Source organism: Salmo salar, chromosome 18 (assembly GCF_965601325.2).
Source record: "Salmo salar chromosome 18, fSalSal1, whole genome shotgun sequence".
Taxonomy (NCBI): Eukaryota; Metazoa; Chordata; class Actinopteri; order Salmoniformes; family Salmonidae; genus Salmo; species Salmo salar.
This window is the reverse complement of record NC_138308.1, coordinates 36,925,638-36,951,691: the sequence shown is the minus strand read 5'-3', so window position 1 is coordinate 36,951,691 and position 26,054 is coordinate 36,925,638. Positions and strand designations below refer to the sequence as shown.

The 26,054-nt window shown below is 47.6% G+C and overlaps 1 protein-coding gene across 5 annotated transcripts in view; it reads left to right on the top strand.

The window, feature by feature from the left end:
- ehbp1 (EH domain binding protein 1) overlaps positions 1-26,054 on the top strand; it is a 477,797-nt gene that overhangs the window by 100,036 nt on the left and 351,707 nt on the right. For all 5 annotated transcript variants that reach the window (XM_082964936.1, XM_082964937.1, XM_082964939.1 and 2 more), the window contains exon 5: positions 11,816-11,869. In XM_082964936.1, coding sequence (XP_082821062.1) covers positions 11,816-11,869 — 54 coding nt within the window. The remainder of the gene's footprint in view (positions 1-11,815; positions 11,870-26,054) is intronic.

Here is a 26,054-nt window from a genome sequence, read left to right as displayed (position 1 = left end):
GTTGTGTAACACGTAGTAGTCAGGGCCTGTATTCATGTTGTGTAACACGTAGTAGTCAGGGCCTGTCTTCATGTTGTGTAACACGCAGTAGTCAGCGCCTGTATTCATGTTGTGTAACACGCAGTAGTCAGGGCCTGTATTTATGTTGTGTAACACGCAGTAGTCAGGGCCTGTATTCATGTTGTGTAACACGCAGTAGTCAGGGCCTGTATTCATGTTGTGTAACACGCAGTAGTCAGGGCCTGTATTCATGTTGTGTAACACGTTGTAGTCAGGGCCTGTATTCATGTTGTGTAACACGCAGTAGTCAGGGCCTGTATTGATGTTGTGTAACACGCAGTAGTCAGGGCCTGTATTCAGGTTGTGTAACACGCAGTAGTCAGGGCCTGTATTCATGTTGTGTAACACGCAGTAGTCAGGGCCTGTATTCAGGTTGTGTAACACGCAGTAGTCAGGGCCTGTATTCATGTTGTGTAACACGCAGTAGTCAGGGCCTGTATTCATGTTGTGTAACACGCAGTAGTCAGGGCCTGTATTCATGTTGTGTAACACGCAGTAGTCAGGGCCTGTATTCATGTTGTGTAACACGCAGTAGTCAGGGCCTGTATTCATGTTGTGTAACACGTTGTAGTCAGGGCCTGTATTCATGTTGTGTAACACGCAGTAGTCAGGGCCTGTATTGATGTTGTGTAACACGCAGTAGTCAGGGCCTGTATTCAGGTTGTGTAACACGCAGTAGTCAGGGCCTGTATTCATGTTGTGTAACACGCAGTAGTCAGGGCATGTATTCAGGTTGTGTGACACGTAGTAGTCAGGGCCTGTATTCAGGTTGTGTAACACGTAGTAGTCAGGGCCTGTATTCAGGTTGTGTAACACGTAGTAGTCAGGGCCTGTATTCAGGTTGTGTAACACGTAGTAGTCAGGGCTTGTATTCATGTTGTGTAACACGTAGTAGTCAGGGCTTGTATTCATGTTGTGTAACACGTAGTAGTCAGGGCCTGTATTCATGTTGATTAACACGCAGTAGTCAGGGCCTGTATTCAGGTTGTGTAACACGTAGTAGTCAGGGCTTGTATTCATGTTGTGTAACACGTAGTAGTCAGGGCTTGTATTCATGTTGTGTAACACGTAGTAGTCAGGGCCTGTATTCATGTTGATTAACACGCAGTAGTCAGGGCCTGTATTCATAAGGTTGTGTAACACGCGGTCGTCAGGGCCTGTATTCATGTTGTGTAACACACGGTAGTCAGGGCCTGTATTCATGTTGTGTAACACGTGGTAGTCAGGGCCTGTATTCATGTTGTGTAACACGTGGTAGTCAGGGCCTGTATTCATGTTGTGTAACACGCAGTACTCAGGGCCTGTATTCAGGTTGTGTAACACGTAGTAGTCAGGGCCTGTATTCAGGTTGTGTAACACGTAGTAGTCAGGGCCTGTATTCATGTTGTGTAACACGCAGTAGTCAGGACCTGTATTCAGAAGGTTGTGTAACACTCTGTAGTCGGGGCCTGTATTCATGTTGTTTAACATGCAGTACTCAGGGCCTGTATTCATGTTGTGTAACACTCAGTAGTCAGGGCCTGTATTCATGTTGTGTAACACGTAGTAGTCAGGGGCTGTATTCATAAGGTTGTGTAACACATAGTAGTCAGGGCCTGTATTCATATTGTGTAACACGTAGTAGTCAGGGCCTGTATTCATGTTGTGTAACACGTAGTAGTCAGGGCCTGTATTCATGTTGTGTAACACGCAGTAGTCAGGGCCTGTATTCAGAAGGTTGTGTAACACGTAGTAGTCAGGACCTGTATTCAGAAGGTTGTGTAACACGTAGTAGTCAGGGCCTGTATTCATAAGGTTGTGTAACACACGGTAGTCAGGGACTGTATTCATGTTGTGTAACACGTAGTAGTCAGGGCCTGTATTCATGTTGTGTAACACGTAGTAGTCAGGGCCTGTATTCATGTTGTGTAACACGTAGTAGTCAGGGCCTGTCTTCATGTTGTGTAACACGCAGTAGTCAGCACCTGTATTCATGTTGTGTAACACGCAGTAGTCAGGGCCTGTATTCATGTTGTGTAACACGCAGTAGTCAGGGCCTGTATTGATGTTGTGTAACACGCAGAAGTCAGGGCCTGTATTCATGTTGTGTAACACGCAGTAGTCAGGGCCTGTATTCATGTTGTGTAACACGCAGTAGTCAGGGCATGTATTCAGGTTGTGTGACACGCAGTAGTCAGGGCCTGTATTCAGGTTGTGTAACACGTAGTAGTCAGGGCCTGTATTCAGGTTGTGTAACACGTAGTAGTCAGGGCCTGTATTCAGGTTGTGTAACACGCAGTAGTCAGGGCTTGTATTCATGTTGTGTAACACGCAGTAGTCAGGGCCTGTATTCATGTTGATTAACACGCAGTAGTCAGGGCCTGTATTCATGTTGATTAACACGCGGTCGTCAGGGCCTGTATTCATAAGGTTGTGTAACACGCGGTCGTCAGGGCCTGTATTCATGTTGTGTAACACGCGGTAGTCAGGGCCTGTATTCATGTTGTGTAACACGTGGTAGTCAGGGCCTGTATTCATGTTGTGTAACACGTAGTAGTCAGGGCCTGTCTTCATGTTGTGTAACACGCAGTAGTCAGCACCTGTATTCATGTTGTGTAACACGCAGTACTCAGGGCCTGTATTCATGTTGTGTAACACGTCGTAGTCAGCGCCTGTATTCATGTTGTGTAACACGCAGTAGTCAGTGCCTGTATTCAGGTTGTGTAACACGTATTAGTCAGGGCCTGTATTCAGGTTGTGTAACACGTAGTAGTCAGGGCCTGTTTTCAGGTTGTGTAACACGTAGTAGTCAGGGCCTGTATTCAGGTTGTGTAACACGTAGTAGTCAGGGCTTGTATTCATGTTGTGTAACACGCAGTAGTCAGGGCCTGTATTCATGTTGATTAACACGCAGTAGTCAGGGCCTGTATTCATAAGGTTGTGTAACACGCAGTAGTCAGGGCCTGTATTCATGTTGTGTAACACGCAGTAGTCAGGGCCTGTATTCAGAAGGTTGTGTAACACGCAGTAGTCGGGGCCTGTATTCATGTTGTTTAACATGCAGTACTCAGGGCCTGTATTCATGTTGTGTAACACGCAGTAGTCAGGGCCTGTATTCATGTTGTGTAACACGTAGTAGTCAGGGGCTGTATTCATAAGGTTGTGTAACACATAGTAGTCAGGGCCTGTATTCATGTTGTGTAACACGTAGTAGTCAGGGCCTGTATTCATGTTGTGTAACACGTAGTAGTCAGGGCCTGTATTCATGTTGTGTAACACGCAGTAGTCAGGGCCTGTATTCAGAAGGTTGTGTAACACGTAGTAGTCAGGACCTGTATTCATAAGGTTGTGTAACACGTAGTAGTCAGGGCCTGTATTCATAAGGTTGTGTAACACGTAGTAGTCAGGGCCTGTATTCATGTTGTGTAACACGTAGTAGTCAGAGCCTGTCTTCATGTTGTGTAACACGCAGTAGTCAGCGCCTGTATTCATGTTGTGTAACACGCAGTAGTCAGGGCCTGTATTCATGTTGTGTAACACGCAGTAGTCAGGGCCTGTATTCATGTTGTGTAACACGCAGTAGTCAGGGCCTGTATTCATGTTGTGTAACACGCAGTAGTCAGGGCCTGTATTCATGTTGTGTAACACGTTGTAGTCAGGGCCTGTATTGATGTTGTGTAACACGCAGTAGTCAGGGCCTGTATTCAGGTTGTGTAACACGCAGTAGTCAGGGCCTGTATTCATGTTGTGTAACACGCAGTAGTCAGGGCATGTATTCAGGTTGTGTGACACGTAGTAGTCAGGGCCTGTATTCAGGTTGTGTAACACGTAGTAGTCAGGGCCTGTATTCAGGTTCTGTAAAACGTAGTAGTCAGGGCCTGTATTCATGTTGTGTAACACGCAGTAGTCAGGACCTGTATTCAGAAGGTTGTGTAACACGCAGTAGTCCGGGCCTGTATTCATGTTGTTTAACATGCAGTACTCAGGGCCTGTATTCATGTTGTGTAACACGCAGTAGTCAGGGCCTGTATTCATGTTGTGTAACACGTAGTAGTCAGGGGCTGTATTCATAAGGTTGTGTAACACATAGTACTCAGGGCCTGTATTCATGTTGTGTAACACGTAGTAGTCAGGGCGTGTATTCATGTTGTGTAACACGTAGTAGTCAGGGCGTGTATTCATGTTGTGTAACAAGCAGTAGTCAGGGCCTGTATTCATGTTGTGTAACACGTAGTAGTCAGGGTGTGTATTCATGTTGTGTAACACGTAGTAGTCAGGGCCTGTATTCATGTTGTGTAACACGCAGTAGTCAGGGCCTGTATTCAGAAGGTTGTGTATCACGTAGTAGTCAGGACCTGTATTCATAAGGTTGTGTAACACGTAGTAGTCAGGGCATGTATTCATAAGGTTGTGTAACACACGGTAGTCAGGGCCTGTATTCATGTTGTGTAACACGTAGTAGTCAGGGCCTGTATTCATGTTGTGTAACACGTAGTAGTCAGGGCCTGTATTCATGTTGTGTAACACGTAGTAGTCAGGGCCTGTCTTCATGTTGTGTAACACGCAGTAGTCACCGCCTGTATTCATGTTGTGTAACACGCAGTAGTCAGGGCCTGTATTCATGTTGTGTAACACGCAGTAGTCAGGGCCTGTATTCATGTTGTGTAACACGCAGTAGTCAGGGCCTGTATTTATGTTGTGTAACACGCATTAGTCAGGGCCTGTATTCATGTTGTGTAACACGTTGTAGTCAGGGCCTGTGTTCATGTTGTGTAACACGCAGTAGTCAGGGCCTGTATTGATGTTGTGTAACACGCAGTAGTCAGGGCCTGTATTCATGTTGTGTAACACGCAGTAGTCAGGACATGTATTCAGGTTGTGTGACACGTAGTAGTCAGGGCCTGTATTCAGGTTGTGTAACACGTAGTAGTCAGGGCCTGTATTCAGGTTGTGTAACACGTAGTAGTCAGGGCCTGTATTCAGGTTGTGTAACACGTAGTAGTCAGGGCCTGTATTCAGGTTGTGTAACACGTAGTAGTCAGGGCTTGTATTCATGTTGTGTAACACGCAGTAGTCAGGGCCTGTATTCATGTTGATTAACACGCAGTAGTCAGGGCCTGTATTCATAAGGTTGTGTAACACGCGGTCGTCAGGGCCTGTATTCATGTTGTGTAACACGCGGTAGTCCGGGCCTGTATTCATGTTGTGTAACACGTGGTAGTCAGGGCCTGTATTCATGTTGTGTAACACATAGTAGTCAGGGCCTGTATTCATAAGGTTGTGTAACACGCAGTAGTCAGGGCCTGTATTCATGTTGTGTAACACGTAGTAGTCAGGGCCTGTATACATGTTGTGTAACACGTAGTAGTCAGGGCCTGTATTCATGTTGTGTAACACGCAGTAGTCAGGACCTGTATTCAGAAGGTTGTGTAACACGCAGTAGTCGGGGCCTGTATTCATGTTGTTTAACATGCAGTACTCAGGGCCTGTATTCATGTTGTGTAACACGCAGTAGTCAGGGCCTGTATTCATGTTGTGTAACACGTAGTAGTCAGGGGCTGTATTCATAAGGTTGTGTAACACATAGTAGTCAGGGCCTGTATTCATGTTGTGTAACACATAGTAGTCAGGGCCTGTATTCATGTTGTGTAACACATAGTAGTCAGGGCCTGTATTCATGTTGTGTAACACGTAGTAGTCAGGGCCTGTATTCATGTTGTGTAACACGCAGTAGTCAGGGCCTGTATTCAGAAGGTTGTGTAACACGTAGTAGTCAGGACCTGTATTCATAAGGTTGTGTAACACGTAGTAGTCAGGGCCTGTATTCATAAGGTTGTGTAACACACGGTAGTCAGGGCCTGTATTCATGTTGTGTAACACGTAGTAGTCAGGGCCTGTATTCATGTTGTGTAACACGTAGTAGACAGGGCCTGTATTCATGTTGTGTAACACGTAGTAGTCAGGGCCTGTCTTCATGTTGTGTAACACGCAGTAGTCAGCGCCTGTCTTCATGTTGTGTAACACGCAGTAGTCAGGGCCTGTATTCATGTTGTGTAACACGCAGTAGTCAGGGCCTGTATTGATGTTGTGTAACACGCAGTAGTCAGGGCCTGTATTCAGGTTGTGTAACACGCAGTAGTCAGGGCCTCTATTCATGTTGTGTAACACGCAGTAGTCAGGGCATGTATTCAGGTTGTGTGACACGTAGTAGTCAGGGCCTGTATTCAGGTTGTGTAACACGTAGTAGTCAGGGCTTGTATTCATGTTGTGTAACACGCAGTAGTCAGGGCCTGTATTCATGTTGATTAACACGCAGTAGTCAGGGCCTGTATTCATAAGGTTGTGTAACACGCGGTCGTCAGGGCCTGTATTCATGTTGTGTAACACGCGGTAGTCAGGGCCTGTATTCATGTTGTGTAACACGTGGTAGTCAGGGCCTGTATTCATGTTGTGTAACACATAGTAGTCAGGGCCTGTATTCATGTTGTGTAACACGCAGTAGTCAGGACCTGAATTCAGAAGGTTGTGTAACACGTAGTAGTCAGGGCCTGTATTCATGGTGTGTAACACGCAGTACTCAGGGCCTGTATTCATGTTGTGTAAAACGCAGTAGTCAGGGCCTGTATTCATGTTGTGTAACACATAGTAGTCAGGGCCTGTATTCATGTTGTGTAACACGTAGTAGTCAGGGCCTGTATTCATGTTGTGTAACACGTAGTAGTCAGGGCCTGTATTCAGAAGGTTGTGTAACACGCAGTAGTCAGGGCCTGTATTCATAAGGTTGTGTAACACGCAGTAGTCAGGGCCTGTATTCATAAGGTTGTGTAACACGCAGTAGTCAGGGCCTGTATTCATGTTGTGTAACACGTAGTAGTCAGGGCCTGTATTCATGTTGTGTAACACGTAGTAGTCAGGGCCTGTATTCATGTTGTGTAACACGTAGTAGTCAGGGCCTGTATTCATGTTGTGTAACACGCAGTAGTCAGGGCCTGTATTGATGTTGTGTAATACGCAGTAGTCAGGGCCTGTATTCATGTTGTGTAACACGTAGTAGTCAGGTAGATGTCCTAACTGACTTGCCAAAACTATAGTTTGTTAACAGGAGTGGTTGATAAACTTAATTTGGAGTCGTTAAAACTTGTTTATGTAAACTTCTGACTTCAACTGTATCTGTGCTGACTGAATATAACCAAGTGATGTCTGCTCAATAGTTTGGATTCTCCAGAAATAAATCATTCTAAATAACAAGAATGGCCTTTTTCCTGCTCACTCTAGGTTAAATTAACCTCATCTCAAAAATATTGTTACTTTTTAAATAAAGCGATTATTATTAATTAATTTAGAATGATATTAAAGCCCCTTAGGATCTGTGAGAATATCTGAGAATATCTAACAGAAAAAGCCCCTTAGATATTCATTTAGAGTCCTCCATTCCTCTAAATGTAATTGTTGGCGGAGAGTCACGTCATTGAAAAATATATTTGTAGATATACTGTAGGCCTACCATAGGCGGAATGAGTATTAGTTACACTACAATTAGGGTGTGGAAATGTTATGCCTCTTAGATATGAATTTACAATCCTCCAATCCTTTTATGCTGTAGCCTACTCTCGACCATCACGTTGTACAGCGCCATATTTTATATTCCATCCTAACAGAAACCCCGAGGGTTTCGTTTTTCGTTTTTTCTCGGAATAGAAACACCATAATATGAATCAAATTAATTATGCCAAATTTCTTAAAATCAATCCCATGTGCTATGTTATTACAAAAAAGGTTTTAAATTCTCTAGTAATGCCAATATGGGAGACTATCAAATGCTTCTCAAAGATGCCTTCTGGTGGTCATTAACTTGCATTAATGTGAAAAATGGCTGACAATTAAATAACGTGCCATAGAATGCTGCAGCAGCCTGCAAGGTGTGCTGCAGTATGACGCAACGTTTAAAGGAGGAACCACCGTATGCCAGCCCAGTCAGACTGAGTGCATATAGCTTCCATTACTACCCTTTACTCTCCTCCAACTCACTACCATCCTTCCATCCCATTCATCCCATCACTTTGAGGACAGGCCTAATGGTGTGTGTGTGTGTGTGTGTGTGTGTGGGACCTAGTGGTTTGAGTGTCCTCTCCCCCTGAGCCCTTCTGCTCTAAATGACTCAGTTTCATCTCACATCAGCATCCAAACATCATTTGACAGACAGTCTGGATGTCTAATAGACCTGGAAAAGGCACATATGAGACTGGTTTCCAAGTAGCCTGATAGACCAGACGGTGAAAGCTAGGTAGTTTCCCAGTAGCCTGTTAGACCAGACGGTGATAGCTAGGTAGTTACCCAGTAGCCTGATAGACCAGACGTTGAAAGCTAGGTAGTTTCCCAGTAGCCTGATAGACCAGACGGTGATAGCTAGGTAGTTACCCAGTAGCCTGATAGACCAGACGGTGATAGCTAGGTAGTTTCCCAGTAGCCTGATAGACCAGACGGTGATAGCTAGGTAGTTTCCCAGTAGCCTGTTAGACCAGACGGTGATAGCTAGGTAGTTACCCAGTAGCCTGATAGACCAGACGGTGATAGCTAGGTAGTTTCCCAGTAGCCTGATAGACCAGACGGTGATAGCTAGGTAGTTACCCAGTAGCCTGATAGACCAGACGGTGATAGCTAGGTAGTTTCCCAGTAGCCTGATAGACCAGACGGTGATAGCTACAGTGGGGCAAAAAAGTATTTAGTCAGCCACCAATTGTGCAAGTTCTCTCACTTAAAAAGATGAGAGAGGCCTGTAATTTTCATCATAGGTACACTTCAACTATGACAGACAAAATGAGAAAAAAAATCCAGAAAATCACATTGTAGGATTTTTTATGAATTTATTTGCAAATTATGGTGGAAAATAAGTATTTGGTCAATAACAAAAGTTTATCTCAATACTTTGTTATATACCCTTTGTTGGCAATGACACAGGTCAAATGTTTTCTGTAAGTCTTCACAAGGTTTTCACACACTGTTGCTGGTATTTTGGCCCATTCCTCCATGCAGATCTCCTCTAGAGCAGTGATGTTTTGGGGCTGTCGCTGGGCAACACGGACTTTCAACTCCCTCCAAAGGTTTTCTATGGGGTTGAGATCTGGAGACTGGCTAGGCCACTCCAGGACCTTGAAATACTTCTTACGAAGCCACTCCTTCGTTGCCCGGGCGGTGTGTTTGGGATCATTGTCATGCTGAAAGACCCAGCCACGTTTCATCTTCAATGCCCTTGCTGATGGAAGGAGGTTTTCACTCAAAATCTCACGATACATGGCTCCATTCATTCTTTCCTTTACACGGATCAGTCGTCCTGGTCCCTTTGCAGAAAAACAGCCCCAAAGCATGATGTTTCCACCCCCATGCTTCACAGTAGGTATGGTGTTCTTTGGATGCAACTCAGCATTCTTTGTCCTCCAAACACGACGAGTTGAGTTTTTACCAAAAAGTTATATTTTGCTTTCATCTGACCATATGACATTCTCCCAATCCTCTTCTGGATCATCCAAATGCTCTCTAGCATACTTCAGACGGGCCTGGACATGTACTGGCTTAAGCAGGGGGACACGTCTGGCACTGCAGGATTTGAGTCCCTGGCGGCGTAGTGTGTTACTGATGGTAGGCTTTGTTACTTTGGTCCCAGCTCTCTGCAGGTCATTCACTAGGTCCCCCCGTGTGCTGGTTTCCAAGTAGCCTGATAGTAAGTAGCCTGAGACTGGTTTCCAAGTAGCCTGAGACTGGTTTCCAAGTAGCCTGATAGACCAGACGGTGAAAGCTAGGTAGTTTCCCAGTAGCCTGTTAGACCAGACGGTGATAGCTAGGTAGTTACCCAGTAGCCCGTTAGACCAGACGGTGATAGCTAGGTAGTTTCCCTGTAGCCCGATAGACCAGACGGTGATAGCTAGGTAGTTTCCCAGTAGCCTGATAGCTAGGTAGTTTCCCAGTAGCCTGATAGACCAGACGGTGATAGCTAGGTAGTTTCCCAGTAGCCTGTTAGACCAGACAGTGATAGCTAGGTAGCTAACGCTAATGATGTACCGTCTGGGAGAATGGAATGGAATTACTTTCTCTCAGGACCTCCGCAAGGAATGTTGAATAATATGACATTTGGACATAAACTCTACTTGTTGTCTGGGTGGGTGGATCCTTATTCAGCTGGGTCTTCTGAGATGATTTATCCACAGCAAAGTATTATTAAAGACCTTTCAAAACACTGGTTGTGAGTTCAGATTTCTATCACCTGAAACATGTAAACAGATGCAGGCGAAGCATGAATACTAGGCCAGATACATTACGTTAGACCAGCCAGTGATGACTAACTATCAGGCATATTAAGCTTAGTCTTGGACTATAAAGAAGGTATTTCATTGGAGGATCTTTGTTGAGAATGTATTTTTTTAGTCCTGGACTAGTTGGTTCTATGTCTAGAAAACTGCCACCTTTCTGTGTTAACTAGCCGATCGATACAACATTGAACGTTTCTAAAGTTCAATACTCAGTGCATTCGTAAAGTATTCAGATCTCTTGACTTTTTCCACATTTTGTTACGTTACATCCTTATTCTAAAATGGATTAAATAGTTTTTTCCCCCTCATCAATCTACACATAATACCCCATAATGACAAAGCAATAACAGGTTTTCTGATTTATTTAGCAAATTTATGAAAAAAATGACTGAAATATCACATTTACCTGTTGGAAGGTGAACCTTTGCCCCAGTCTGATGTCCTGAGCGCTATGGAGCAGGTTTTCATCAAGGATTTCTCTGTACTTTGCTCTGTTCATCTTTCCCTCGATCCTGACTAGTCTCCCAGTCTCTGCCGCTGAAAACATATTCACAGCATGATGCTGCCACCACCATGCTTCACCATAGGGATGGTGCCAGGTTTCCTTCAGATGTGATGCTTGACATTCAGGCCAAAGAGTTGAATCTTGGTTTCATCAGACCAGAGAATCTTGTTTCTCAAGGCCTGAGAGTCCTTTAGGTGCCTTTTGGCAAACTCCAAGTGGGCTGACGTGCCTTTTACTGAGGAGTGGCTTCCGTCTGGCCACTCTACCATAAAGGCCGAATTGGTGGAGTGCTACAGAGATGGTTGTCCTTCTGGAAGGTTCTCCCATCTCCACAGAGGAACTCTGGAGCTCTGTCAGAGTGACCATCAGGTTCTTGATCACCTCCCTGACCAAGGCCCTTCTCCCCAGATTGCTCAGTTTTGCTGGGCGGCCAGCTCTAGGAAGAGTCTTGGTGGTTACAAAGTTCTTCCATTTAAGAATGATGGAGGCCACTGTGTTCTTGGGACCTTCAATGCTGCAGACATTTACTACCCTTCCCCAGATCTGTGCCAAGACACAATCCTGACTCGGAACTCTACAGACAATTCCTTCAACCTCATGGCTTGGTTTTTGCTCTGACTTGCACTGTCAACTGTGGGACCTTATATAGACAGGTGTGTGCCTTTCCAAATCATGTCCAATCAATTGAATTTACCACAGGTGGACTCCAATCAAGTTGCAGAAACATCTCAAGGATGATCAATGGAAACAGGATGCACCTGAGCTCAATTCTGAGTGTCATAGCAAAGGGTCTGAATAGTAAATAAGGTATTTCTGTTTCTAATTTGTAATACATTTGTAAAAAAAAAAAAAAATGGTTTGTCATTATGGGGTATTGTGTGTAGATTGATGAGGGAATAAGGCTGTAAGGTAACAAACTGTGGAAAAGGAAGGGGTCTGAATACTTCCATGTTGTTTTCTCTCCAAGGACCCCCACGCAGAGGAGTTTGAAGACAAGGAGTGGACGTTTGTCATAGAAAATGTGAGTACGCATTACCTCTCCCCTCACTTATGGTGGACTGGACTGGACTGGACTGGGCTGGACTGGACTGTACTGTACTGGGCTGGACTGGACTGGGCTGGACTGGGCTATATGGATTGGGCTGGGCTATATGGACTGGGCTGGACTGGGTTATATGGACTGGGTTATATGGACTGGGCTATATGGACTGGGTTATATGGACTGGGCTATATGGACTGGACTGGGCTATATGGGCTGGACTGGGCTATATGGGCTGGACTGGGCTATATGGGCTGGACTGGGCTATATGGACAGGTCTGGACTATATGGGCTGGACTGGGTTATATGGACAGGGCTGGGCTATATGGGCTGGACAGGTCTGGGCTATATGGGCAGTGCTGGGTTATATGGACAGGGCTGGGCTATATGGGCTGTACTGGTCTGGCATTTAGATGTTCACATGCTGCCATCTAGTGGTCAGCCTCAGATATTCATTTTCAGTCCTTCAGTAAAAACATTCAGTGCTTCTCCATTGACGGGGAATGAAGTGGTATTAGGAACATCATGTGAGTGTTTGGCGTAGGACACTCATACCTTTACTGTGTGTTCAAAGAATGAGTACACCTTGGGGAATTCAGTCTCAGGTTGGGGAATCCAGAGCATGCTTCTAGTGCTGAGTCAAAGGTCCCGTCCTTACTTTCACCAGTCTGAGCATCACTGTGTGGAACCCCTGGCATGGGACCTTTATATTGTGTTTTCCACTGGGAGGGAAATAACAGATGGGGAGGAGACTCCTGGTTAGCACCAAGCCAGTCCACTTGTATCTCTCCAAAAATGTCTCTCCCTTTCTCCATGTACCCCTCTCTCCCTCCCCTCATCTCCCCTCTCTTCCTCTCTCCCCTCTCTCTCTCCCCTCTCTTCCTCTCTCTTGCCTTTCCCCTATCTTCCTCTCTCTCTCCCCTCTTCCTCTCTTCCCCCACAACTCCACTCTTCCCCTCTCTCCCCTTCCCTCATCTCCCTTCTCTTCCTCTCTCTCCCCTCTCCCCTATCTTCCTCTCTCCTCTTCCTCTCTCCCGTCTTTCCCTCCCCTTTTCTTCCTTTCTCTCTCTCTAATCTACCTCTCTCTCCCTCCATCTCCCCATGTCTTACTTCCTTATTCCCATCTCTTACTCCCTCGTTCCCCCTCTCTTCCTCTACCTCCATTTCCCCCTCATCTCCCCATCTCTTCCTCTCCCCCTCATCTCTTCCCCCCTCCCCCTCATCTCTTACCCCCTCTCCCTCATCTTCCTCCCTCTCTCTCTCCCTCCCATGCCTTCCCCAATAGCATCATCATCTGATCTCTATAAAGGAGCTGTTTCACATGTTAGTTCTGCTTGTGATCCGTTCCTGTGAAGCTCAGAGATAAATATCCCTGACGCGTCTCATTTAATGGGTCTTACAGAAGAACATGGACATGTCAGTAGTGGCATGAAACACACGGCTGAAAAGAAGAGAGAATGTTGTTTTGTTTTGGGAGAACAGGACAAGGTGGTCTCTTGGTGAAGGATTGAGAAGAAACTGAATGTATTGCAAAGGTGAAAGTACAAAAACATGGTTGTGTGTAAGGGGGAGAGGTGTGGGGGAGAGGGGTGGAGGGAGGGGGAGGGAGGCGGAGAGGGGTGGAGGGAGGGGGACAGGGGTGGAGGGAGGTAGAGGAAGAGAGAGAAAGGGACCTATATGGTTGTGAGGTCTGGGGTCCACTCACTAAATGGGACAAAAAGCCAATTGAAACTGCATGCAGACATATACAGAGGTATGTCGAGAGAGGGAGGGAGGGGAGGTATGTTGAGAGAGGGAGGGAGGGGAGGTATGTCGAGAGAGAGAGAGAGAGGGAGGGGAGGTATGTCGAGAGAGAGAGAGAGAGAGAGGGAGGGGAGGTATGTCGAGAGAGAGGGAGGGGAGGTATGTCGAGAGAGAGAGAGAGAGGGAGGGGAGGTATGTCGAGAGAGAGGGAGGGGAGGTATGTCGAGAGAGGGAGGGAGGGGAGGTATGTCGAGAGAGAGAGGGAGGGGAGGTATGTCGAGAGAGAGAGGGAGGGGAGGTATGTCGAGAGAGAGAGGGAGGGGAGGTATGTCGAGAGAGAGAGGGAGGGGAGGTATGTCGAGAGAGAGAGGGAGGGGAGGTATGTCGAGAGAGAGAGGGAGGGGAGGTATGTCGAGAGAGAGAGGGAGGGGAGGTATGTCGAGAGAGAGAGAGAGAGAGGGAGGGGAGGTATGTCGAGAGAGAGAGAGAGGGAGGGGAGGTATGTCGAGAGAGAGAGAGAGGGAGGGGAGGTATGTCGAGAGAGAGAGAGGGAGGGGAGGTATGTCGAGAGAGAGAGAGAGGGAGGGGAGGTATGTCGAGAGAGAGAGAGAGGGAGGGGAGGTATGTCGAGAGAGAGAGAGGGAGGGGAGGTATGTCGAGAGAGAGAGAGGAGGGAGGGGAGGTATGTCGAGAGAGAGAGAGAGGGAGGGGAGGTATGTCGAGAGGGGAGGGGAGGTATGTCGAGAGAGAGAGGGAGGGGAGGTATGTCGAGAGGGAGGGGAGGTATGTCGAGAGGGAGGGGAGGTATGTCGAGAGGGAGGGGAGGTATGTCGAGAGAGAGGGGAGGTATGTCGAGAGGGGGAGGGGAGGTATGTCGAGAGCGGGAGGGGAGGTATGTCGAGAGAGAGAGGGGGAGGGGAGGTATGTCGAGAGAGAGAGAGGGGGAGGGGAGGTATGTCGAGAGAGAGAGAGAGGGGGAGGGGAGGTATGTCGAGAGAGAGAGAGTGGGAGGGGAGGTATGTCGAGAGAGAGAGAGGGGGAGGGGAGGTATGTCGAGAGAGAGAGAGGGGGAGGGGAGGTATGTCGAGAGATGGAGGGGAGGTATGTCGAGAGAGAGAGGGAGGGGAGGTATGTCGAGAGAGAGAGTGGGAGGGGAGGTATGTCGAGAGAGAGAGTGGGAGGGGAGGTATGTCGAGAGAGAGAGAGAGGGGGAGGGGAGGTATGTCGAGAGAGAGAGAGTGGGAGGGGAGGTATGTCAAGAGAGAGAGAGTGGGAGGGGAGGTATGTCAAGAGAGAGAGTGGGAGGGGAGGTATGTCGAGAGAGAGAGTGGGAGGGGAGGTATGTCGAGAGAGAGAGTGGGAGGGGAGGTATGTCAAGAGAGAGAGAGTGGGAGGGGAGGTATGTCGAGAGAGAGAGTGGGAGGGGAGGTATGTCGAGAGAGAGAGTGGGAGGGGAGGTATGTCGAGAGAGAGAGAGAGTGGGAGGGGAGGTATGTCGAGAGATGGAGGGGAGGTATGTCGAGAGAGAGAGAGAGTGGGAGGGGAGGTATGTCGAAGAGATGGAGGGGAGGTATGTCGAGAGAGAGAGAGAGGGGGAGGGGAGGTATGTCGAGAGAGAGAGAGTGGGAGGGGAGGTATGTCAAGAGAGAGAGAGTGGGAGGGGAGGTATGTCGAGAGAGAGAGTGGGAGGGGAGGTATGTCAAGAGAGAGAGAGTGGGAGGGGAGGTATGTCGAGAGAGAGAGAGAGAGGGGGAGGGGAGGTATGTCGAGAGAGGGGAGGGGAGGTATGTCGAGAGAGAGAGGGGGAGGGGAAGGTATGTCGAGAGAGAGAGGTGGGAGGGGAGGTATGTCAAGAGAGAGAGAGTGGGAGGGGAGGTATGTCGAGAGAGAGGAGAGGGGGAGGGGAGGTATGTCGAGACAGAGAGAGTGGGAGGGGAGGTATGTCGAGACGAGAGAGGGAGGGGAGGTATGTCGAGAGAGAGAGTGGGAGGGGAGGTATGTCGAGACAGAGAGAGTGGGAGGGGAGGTATGTCGAGAGAGTGGGAGGGGAGGTATGTCGAGAGAGAGGGAGGGGAGGTATGTCGAGAGAGAGAGGGAGAGGTATGCCGAGAGAGGGGAAGGTAAGTAGAGAGGGATGGAGAGGTAAGTAGAGAGGGATGGAGAGGTATGTAGAGAGGGGGATGGAGAGAGGGGTATGTGGAGGGAGGGGTATGTGGAGAGAGGGGTATGTGGAGAGAGGGGGTGGAGGGGGTGTGGAGAGAGGGGTATGTGGAGAGAGGGGGTGGAGGGGGGGTGTGGAGAGAGGGGGATGGAGAGAGGGGGATGGAGAGAGGGGGATGGAGAGAGGGGTATGTGGAGAGAGGGGGATGTAGAGAGGGGGATGGAGAGAGGGGGATGGAGAGGGGGATGGAGAGAGGGATGGAGAGAGGGGTATGTAGAGGGGGATGGAGAGAGGGAGGGGGAGAGAGCTATAGAGAGAGGGAGAGGTATTGTAGAGAGGTAGAGAGGGAGAGGTATGTAGAGAGAGGGATGGAGAGAGGTATAGAGAGAGGGAGGTAGAGGGGTGTGTGTAGAGGTAGAGGGGGTTATGTGGGGGTGTGTAGGGGTTATGTGGGGGTGTGTAGAGGTAGAGGGGGTTGTGTAGAGGTAGGGGGGGTTGTGTAGAGGTAGGGGGGGTTGTGTAGAGGTAGGGGGGGTTGTGTAGAGGTAGGGGGGGTTGTGTAGAGGTAGAGGGGGGTTGTGTCAGAGGTAGAGGGGGGGTATTCAGAGGTAGAGGGGGTTGTGATGCAACCTGAAGAGAGGTGTAGCGAGGGGTAGTGAGGCAGAGAGAACAAGCTGTCTGTTTAGGTAGGCTGGAGGTCAACGGACAGACAACAGATGGATTTATTCTGGATAGAAAGACAAGACAAGGCTGTGGAGCTGGGAGAAAGACCAGGACTGGAGGGGAGAGAGGGAGGAGGACACCCCTCCTACCTCACACACAGCAGAGAGGAGAGGGAGAGGAGAGGGGGAAGAGAGGGAGAGGAGAGAGGGAAGGAAGAGAGAGAGACAGAAGGGTGACAGATCTTAGAGGGAGTAAGTAAACAGGGGGAGAGGAGAGCGAGGTAGAGGACGGGAGGGAGGGGGGAGAGAGGAGGGAGAGAGGACGGGAGGGAGGGGGGGAGAGAGGACAGGAGAGGGGAGGGAGAGGGGAGAGAGGACGGGAGGGAGAGAGGGGGGGAGAGGACGGAGGGGAGAGAGGGGTGGGGAATAAAGAAGAGAAGGAAAAACAGAGCGAGAGAAAGAAAGGGTGATACGGGGGAAGATGTGGAAGTGAAGAGGTTGAGAGGACGTTGTTCCAAGTGAGACTAACATCAAAGACCTCCTGACGGACTGACGGACTGAACGAACTAGTTGGCAGCAGATTACTCAGCTTGGGGGGGGGGGGGGGGTTGTGTGCCACATTCTGACTGTTTGTCCTCGTTTGACAAAGCAGATGGTCTTCAGTGTCTTCAGCCAGCTGCTATGGAGCCAGATAGCTGCCAGACGGTTCACCCTACGTATCGTTAGGAACAGAACTAAATCCATCAGTAAATTGTTAGGATGGGAATTAAAGCTGTAAACGTTAAATTAGCTCTGTGAACATCCTGTTATATGTTAGGACGATGAAGGAACGTTTCCACGTTGAATTCTTACTTTCCATCTCCCTTTACTCGGTTACACATCTTTTTCTACCTACAAACTTGTGTCAGGAATGTGGCATCTGCAAAGCACATGAACCAAACGTAGCTGGTGGAAGTTAACTAGTCAGTCCAGCGACTCCAGACCAGACGTTTTGAAGCTTCCGGTTTGTTTCCCAAAATTAAAGTCTACAACTTGTTTGACAGCAGTGTTCACTAACGGCGTTATGCCAGTAGATGGCGCAGTAGAGGCTTGGACCTTCAGGAAATGACTTGTGTGAGAATGATGAAGGGACTCCTGAGTGGCGCTGCGGTCTGAGACACGGCATCTCAGTGGTAGAGGCGTCACTACAGACCCTGGTTCCATTCCAGGCTGTACCACAGTGGTCTGAGACACTGCATCTCCGTGGTAGAGGCGTCACTACAGACCCTGGTTCCATTCCAGGCTGTATCACAGCGGTCTGAGACACTGCATCTCCGTGGTAGAGGAGTCACTACAGACCCTGGTTCCATTCCAGGCTGTATCACAGCGGTCTGAGACACTGCATCTCCGTGGTAGAGGCGTCACTACAGACCCTGGTTCCATTCCAGGCTGTACCACAGTGGTCTGAGACACTGCATCTCAGTGGTAGAGGCATCACTACAGACCCTGGTTCCATTCCAGGCTGTATCACAGTGGTCTGAGACACTGCATCTCCGTGGTAGAGGAGTCACTACAGACCCTGGTTCCATTCCAGGCTGTATCACAGTGGTCTGAGACACTGCATCTCAGTGGTAGAGGCATCACTACAGACCCTGGTTCCATTCCAGGCTGTATCACAGTGGTCTGAGACACTGCATCTCCGTGGTAGAGGAGTCACTACAGACCCTAGTTCCATTCCAGGCTGTATCACTACCGGCCGTGATTGGGAGTCCCATAGGGTGGCGTACAATTGGCCCAGCGTTGTCCGGGTTTGGCCGGGCTAGGCCGTCATTATAAATAAGAATTTGTTCTTAACTGACTTGCCTAGTTAAAGGTTAAATTAGATGTTTTTATAAAAGACAGAAGAACTTTGTCTAGAATAACTGCCTGAGCTGCAAAATAGAAAGTCAATATGATTTAGACTAGGTCTATTCTGCTGTCTAAATAGGTCTATTCCGCTATCTAAATAGGTCTATTCCGCTATCTAAATAGGTCTATTCCGCTATCTAAATGGGCCTATTCCGCTATCTAAATAGGCCTATCTAAATAGGCCTATTCCGCTGTCTAAATAGGTCTATTCCGCTATCTAAATAGGTCTACTCCGCTATCTAAATAGGTCTATTCCGCTGTCTAAATAGGTCTATTCCGCTATCTAAATGGGCCTATTCCGCTATCTAAATGGGCCTATTCCGCTATCTAAATGGGCCTATTCCGCTATCTAAATCGGCCATGCTGTTGTGTGTTATGTAACATATACTGCTCCAAAAAATAAAGGGAACACTTAAACAACACATCCTAGATCTGAATGAATGAAATAATCTTATTAAATATTTTTTTGTTTACATAGTTTAATGTGCTGACAACAAAATCACACAAAAAGAATCAATGGAAATCCAATTTATCAACCCATGGAGGTCTGGATTTGGCGTCACACTCAAAATTAAAGTGGAAAACCACACTACAGGCTGATCCAACTTTGATGTAATGTCCTTAAAACAAGTCAAAATGAGGCTCAGTAGTGTGTGTGGCCTCCACGTGCCTGTATGACCTCCCTACAACGCCTGGGCATGCTCCTGATGAGGTGGCGGATTGTCTCCTGAGGGATCTCCTCCCAGACCTGGACTAAAGCATCCGCCAACTCCTGGACAGTCTGTGGTGCAACGTGGCGTTGGTGGATGGAGCGAGACATGATGTCCCAGATGTGCTCAATTGGATTCAGGTCTGGGGAACGGGCGGGCCAGTCCATAGCATCAATACCTTCCTCTTGCAGGAACTGCTGACACACTCCAGCCACATGAGGTCTAGCATTGTCTTGCATTAGGAGGAACCCAGGGCCAACCGCACCAGCATATGGTCTCACAAGGGGTCTGAGGATCTCATCTCGGTACCGGCGTCAGGCACCTCGGCGAGCCTGGGGGCGGCAGCCCCCCAAAGAAATTCCACCCCACACCATGACTGACCCACCGCCAAACCGGTCATGCTGGAGGATGTTGCAGGCAGCAGAACGTTCTCCACGGCGTCTCCAGACTCTGTCACGTCTGTCACGTGCTCAGTGTGAACCTGCTTTCATCTGTAACGAGCACAGGGCGCCAGTGGCGAATTTGCCAATCTTGGTGTTCTCTGGCAAATGCCAAATGTCCTGCACGGTGTTGGGCTGTAACCACAACCCCCACCTGTGGACGTCGGGCCCTCATACCACCCTCATGGAGTCAGTTTCTGACCGTTTGAGCAGACACATGCACATTTGTGGCCTGCTGGAGGTCATTTTGCAGGGCTCTGGCAGTGCTTCTCCTGCTCCTCCTTGCATAAAGGCGGAGGTAGCGGTCCTGCTGCTGGGTTGTTACCCTCCTACGGCCTCCTCCACGTCTCCTGATGTACTGGCCTGTCTCCTGGTAGCGCCTCCATGCTCTGGACACTACGCTGACAGACACAGCAAACCTTCTTGCCACAGCTCGCATTGATGTGCCATCCTGGATGAGCTGCACTACCTGAGCCACTTGTGTGGGTTGTAGACTCCGTCTCATGCTACCACTAGAGTGAAAGCACCGCCAGCATTCAAAAGTGACCAAAACATCAGCCAGGAAGCATAGGAACTGAGAAGTGGTCTGTGGTCCCCACCTGCAGAACCACTCCTTTATTGGGGGTGTCTTGCTAATTGCCTATAATTTCCACCTGTTGAATATTCCATTTGCACAACAGCATGTGAAATTTATTGTCAATCCGTGTTGCTTCCTAAGTGGAAAGTTTGATTTCACAGAAGTGTGATTGACTTGGAGTTACATTGTGTTGTTTAAGTGTTCCCTTTATTTTTTTGAGCAGTGTATAATTGTCTGATTTATGTTTATAGCCGAGTGGGGCTACTGTAGTGATCATGTAACATAATGAATCAGACAGTATAAATAAACACTGATTTAAATAAACACACTGATTTAAATAAACACTGATTTAAATAAACACTGATTTAAATAAACACACGGATGAGAGTGTTCTATTCTCTTTGATTTAGTTCCTATTGCAACTCAGACAAAAGACTGAATGGAAGACTGACTGACTGACTGAACTGACTGAAGGGAAGACTGACTGACTGACTGAATGGAAGACTGACTGAACTGACTGAATGGAAGACTGACTGAACTGACTGAATGGAAGACTGACTGAACTGAACTGACTGAATGGAAGACATACTGACTGAACTGAACTGACTGAATGGAAGACTGACTGACTGATTTAAATAAACACACTGATTTAATTAAACACTGATTTAAATGAACACACTGATTTAAATAAACACACGGATGAGAGTGTTCTATTCTCTTTGATTTAGTTCCTATTGCAACTCAGACAAATGACTGAATGGAAGACTGACTGAATGGAAGACTGACTGAATGGAAGACATACTGACTGAACTGAACTGACTGAATGGAAGACTGACTGACTGACTGAATGGAAGACAGACTGACTGACTGAACTGACTGAATGGAAGACATACTGACTGAGCTGGCTGAAGGGAAGACTGACTGACTGAACTGACTGAAGGGAAGACATACTGACTGAACTGACTGACTGAACTGAACTGACTGAAGGGAAGACATACTGACTGACTGAACTGACTGAAGGGAAGACATACTGACTGAACTGAACTGACTGAAGGGAAGACTGACTGACTGAACTGACTGAAGGGAAGACTGACTGACTGACTGAACTGAATTGACTGAAGGGAAGACTGACTGACTGACTGACTGACTGACTGAACTGAACTGACTGAAGGGAAGACATGACTGACTGAACTGAACTGACTGAAGGGAAGACATACTGACTGAACTGAACTGACTGAAGGGAAGGCATACTGACTGATCTGAACTGACTGAAGGGAAGACTGACTGACTGAACTGACTGAAGGGAAGACTGACTGACTGACTGAACTGAATTGACTGAAGGGAAGACTGACTGACTGACTGACTGACTGACTGAACTGAACTGACTGAAGGGAAGACATACTGACTGACTGAACTGAACTGACTGAAGGGAAGACATACTGACTGACTGAACTGAACTGACTGAAGGGAAGACATACTGACTGAACTGAACTGACTGAAGGGAAGGCATACTGACTGACTGAACTGACTGAAGGGAAGACATACTGACTGACTGAACTGACTGAAGGGAAGACATACTGACTGACTGAACTGAACTGACTGAAGGGAAGACATACTGACTGAACTGAACTGAAGGGAAGGCATACTGACTGAACTGAACTGAAGGGAAGGCATACTGACTGAACTGAACTGACTGAAGGGAAGACATACTGACTGAACTGAACTGGCTGAAGGGAAGACTGACTGACTGAACTGGCTGAAGGGAAGACTGACTGACTGAACTGGCTGAAGGGAAGACTGACTGACTGAACTGGCTGAAGGGACGACTGACTGAAGGGAAGACTGACTGACTGAACTGGCTGAAGGGAAGACTGACTGACTGAACTGGCTGAAAGGGAGGAAGACTGACTGACTGAACTGGCTGAAGGGAATACTGACTGACTGAACTGGCTGAAGGGAAGACATACTGACTGAACTGAACTGACTGAATGGAAGACATACTGACTGACTGAAGGGAAGACATACTGACTGAACTGAACTGACTGAAGGGAAGACTGACTGACTGACTGAACTGACTGAAGGGAATACTGACTGACTGACTGAACTGAATTGACTGAAGGGAAGACTGACTGACTGACTGACTGACTGAACTGACTGACGGACTGACTGACTGACTGACTGACTGACTGAACTGAACTGACTGAAGGGAAGACATACTGACTGACTGAACTGAACTGCCTGAAGGGAAGACATACTGACTGAACTGAACTGACTGAATGGAAGACTGACTGACTGACTGAATGGAAGACATACTGACTGACTGAACTGACTGAATGGAAGACATACTGACTGAGCTGGCTGAAGGGAAGACTGACTGACTGAACTGACTGAAGGGAAGACATACTGACTGAACTGACTGACTGAACTGAACTGACTGAAGGGAAGACATACTGACTGACTGAACTGACTGAAGGGAAGACATACTGACTGACTGAAGGGAAGACATACTGACTGAACTGAACTGACTGAAGGGAAGACTGACTGACTGAACTGAACTGACTGAAGGGAAGACTGACTGACTGACTGAACTGAATTGACTGAAGGGAAGACTGACTGACTGACTGACTGAACTGAACTGACTGAAGGGAAGACATACTGACTGAACTGAACTGACTGAAGGGAAGGCATACTGACTGATCTGAACTGACTGAAGGGAAGACTGACTGACTGAACTGACTGAAGGGAAGACTGACTGACTGACTGAACTGAATTGACTGAAGGGAAGACTGACTGACTGACTGAACTGAACTGACTGAAGGGAAGACATGACTGACTGACTGAACTGAACTGACTGAAGGGAAGACATACTGACTGACTGAACTGAACTGACTGAAGGGAAGACATACTGACTGAACTGAACTGAACTGACTGAAGGGAAGACATACTGATTGAACTGAACTGAAGGGAAGGCATACTGACTGAACTGAACTGAAGGGAAGGCATACTGACTGAACTGAACTGACTGAAGGGAAGACATACTGACTGAACTGAACTGACTGAAGGGAAGACATACTGACTGAACTGAACTGAAGGGAAGGCATACTGACTGAACTGAACTGAAGGGAAGGCATACTGACTGAACTGAACTGACTGAAGGGAAGACATACTGACTGAACTGAACTGGCTGACGGGAAGACATACTGACTGAACTGGCTGAAGGGAAGACTGACTGACTGAACTGGCTGAAGGGAAGACTGACTGACTGAACTGGCTGAAGGGACGACTGACTGAAGGGAAGACTGACTGACTGAACTGGCTGAAGGGAAGACTGACTGACTGAACTGGCTGAAAGGGAGGAAGACTGACTGACTGAACTGGCTGAAGGGAATACTGACTGACTGAACTGGCTGAAGGGAAGACATACTGACTGAACTGAACTGACTGAATGGAAGACATACTGACTGACTGAACTGACTGAAGGGAACGACATGACTGAACTGACTGAAGGGAAGACATACTGACTGAACTGAACTGACTGAAGGGAAGGACTGACTGACTGACTGACTGAACTGAATTGACTGAAGGGAAGACATACTGACTGACTGAACTGAACTGACTGAAGGGAAGACATACTGACTGAACTGAACTGACTGAAGGGAAGGCATACTGACTGATCTGAACTGACTGAAGGGAAGACTGACTGATCTGAACTGACTGAAGGGAAGACTGACTGAACTGAATTGACTGAAGGGAAGACTGACTGACTGACTGACTGACTGACTGACTGAACTGACTGAAGGGAAGACATACTGACTGAACTGAACTGACTGAAGGGAAGACATGACTGACTGACTGAACTGACTGAAGGGAAGACATACTGACTGACTGAACTGAACTGACTGAAGGGAAGACATACTGACTGACTGAACTGAACTGACTGAAGGGAAGACATACTGACTGACTGAACTGAACTGACTGAAGGGAAGACATACTGACTGACTGAACTGAACTGACTGAAGGGAAGACATACTGACTGAACTGAACTGAAGGGAAGGCATACTGACTGAACTGAACTGAAGGGAAGGCATACTGACTGAACTGAACTGGCTGAAGGGAAGACATACTGACTGAACTGGCTGAAGACTGACTGACTGAACTGGCTGAAGGGAAGACTGACTGACTGAACTGGCTGAAGGGACGACTGACTGAAGGGAAGACTGACTGACTGAACTGAACTGGCTGAAGGGAAGACATGCTGACTGAACTGAACTGACTGAAGGGAAGACATACTGACTGAACTGAACTGACTGAAGGGAAGACATACTGACTGAACTGAACTGACTGAAGGGAAGGCATACTGACTGAACTGAACTGGCTGAAGGGGAGACTGACTGACTGACTGAACTGGCTGAAGGGAAGACATACTGATTGAACTGACTACATACTGACTGAACTGGCTGAAGGGAAGACTGACTGACTGAACTGACTGAAGGGAAGACTGACTGACTGAACTGAACTGACTGAAGGGAAGACTGACTGACTGAACTGACTGAAGGGAATACTGACTGACTGAACTGAACTGACTGAAGGGAAGACTGACTGACTGACTGAACTGACTGAAGGGAAGACTGAAGGGAAGACTGACTGACTGAACTGAACTGACTGAAGGGAAGACTGACTGACTGAACTGACTGAAGGGAAGACTGACTGAACTGACTGAAGGGAAGACTGACTGAACTGGCTGAATGGAAGACTGACTGACTGAACTGACTGAAGGGAAGACTGACTGACTGAACTGGCTGAAGGGAAGACTGACTGACTGAACTGGCTGAAGGGAAGACTGACTGACTGAACTGGCTGAAGGGACGACTGACTGAAGGGAAGACTGACTGACTGAACTGGCTGAAGGGAAGACTGACTGACTGAACTGGCTGAAAGGAAGGAAGGAAGACTGACTGACTGAACTGGCTGAAGGGAATACTGACTGACTGAACTGGCTGAAGGGAATACTGACTGACTGAACTGGCTGAAGGGAAGACATACTGACTGAACTGAACTGACTGAATGGAAGACATACTGACTGACTGAACTGACTGAAGGGAAGACATACTGACTGACTGAAGGGAAGACATACTGACTGAACTGAACTGACTGAAGGGAAGACTGACTGACGTAACTGACTGAAGGGAAGACTGACTGACTGACTGACTGACTGAACTGAACTGACTGAAGGGAAGACATACTGACTGACTGAACTGAACTGACTGAAGGGAAGACATACTGACTGACTGAACTGAACTGACTGAAGGGAAGACATACTGACTGATCTGAACTGACTGAAGGGAAGACTGACTGACTGAACTGACTGAAGGGAAGACTGACTGACTGACTGAACTGAATTGACTGAAGGGAAGACTGACTGACTGACTGACTGACTGACTGACTGACTGACTGACTGACTGACTGACTGACTGAACTGAACTGACTGAAGGGAAGACATACTGACTGACTGAACTGAACTGACTGAAGGGAAGACATACTGACTGACTGAACTGAACTGACTGAAGGGAAGACATACTGACTGAACTGAACTGACTGAATGGAAGACATACTGACTGGCTGAACTGACTGAAGGGAAGACATACTGACTGACTGAAGGGAAGACATACTGACTGAACTGAACTGACTGAAGGGAAGACTGACTGACGTAACTGACTGAAGGGAAGACTGACTGACTGACTGACTGACTGACTGAACTGAACTGACTGAAGGGAAGACATACTGACTGACTGAACTGACTGAAGGGAAGACATACTGACTGACTGAACTGAACTGACTGAAGGGAAGACATACTGACTGACTGAACTGAACTGACTGAAGGGAAGACATACTGACTGATCTGAACTGACTGAAGGGAAGACTGACTGACTGAACTGATTGAAGGGAAGACTGACTGACTGAACTGAACTGAAGGGAAGACATACTGA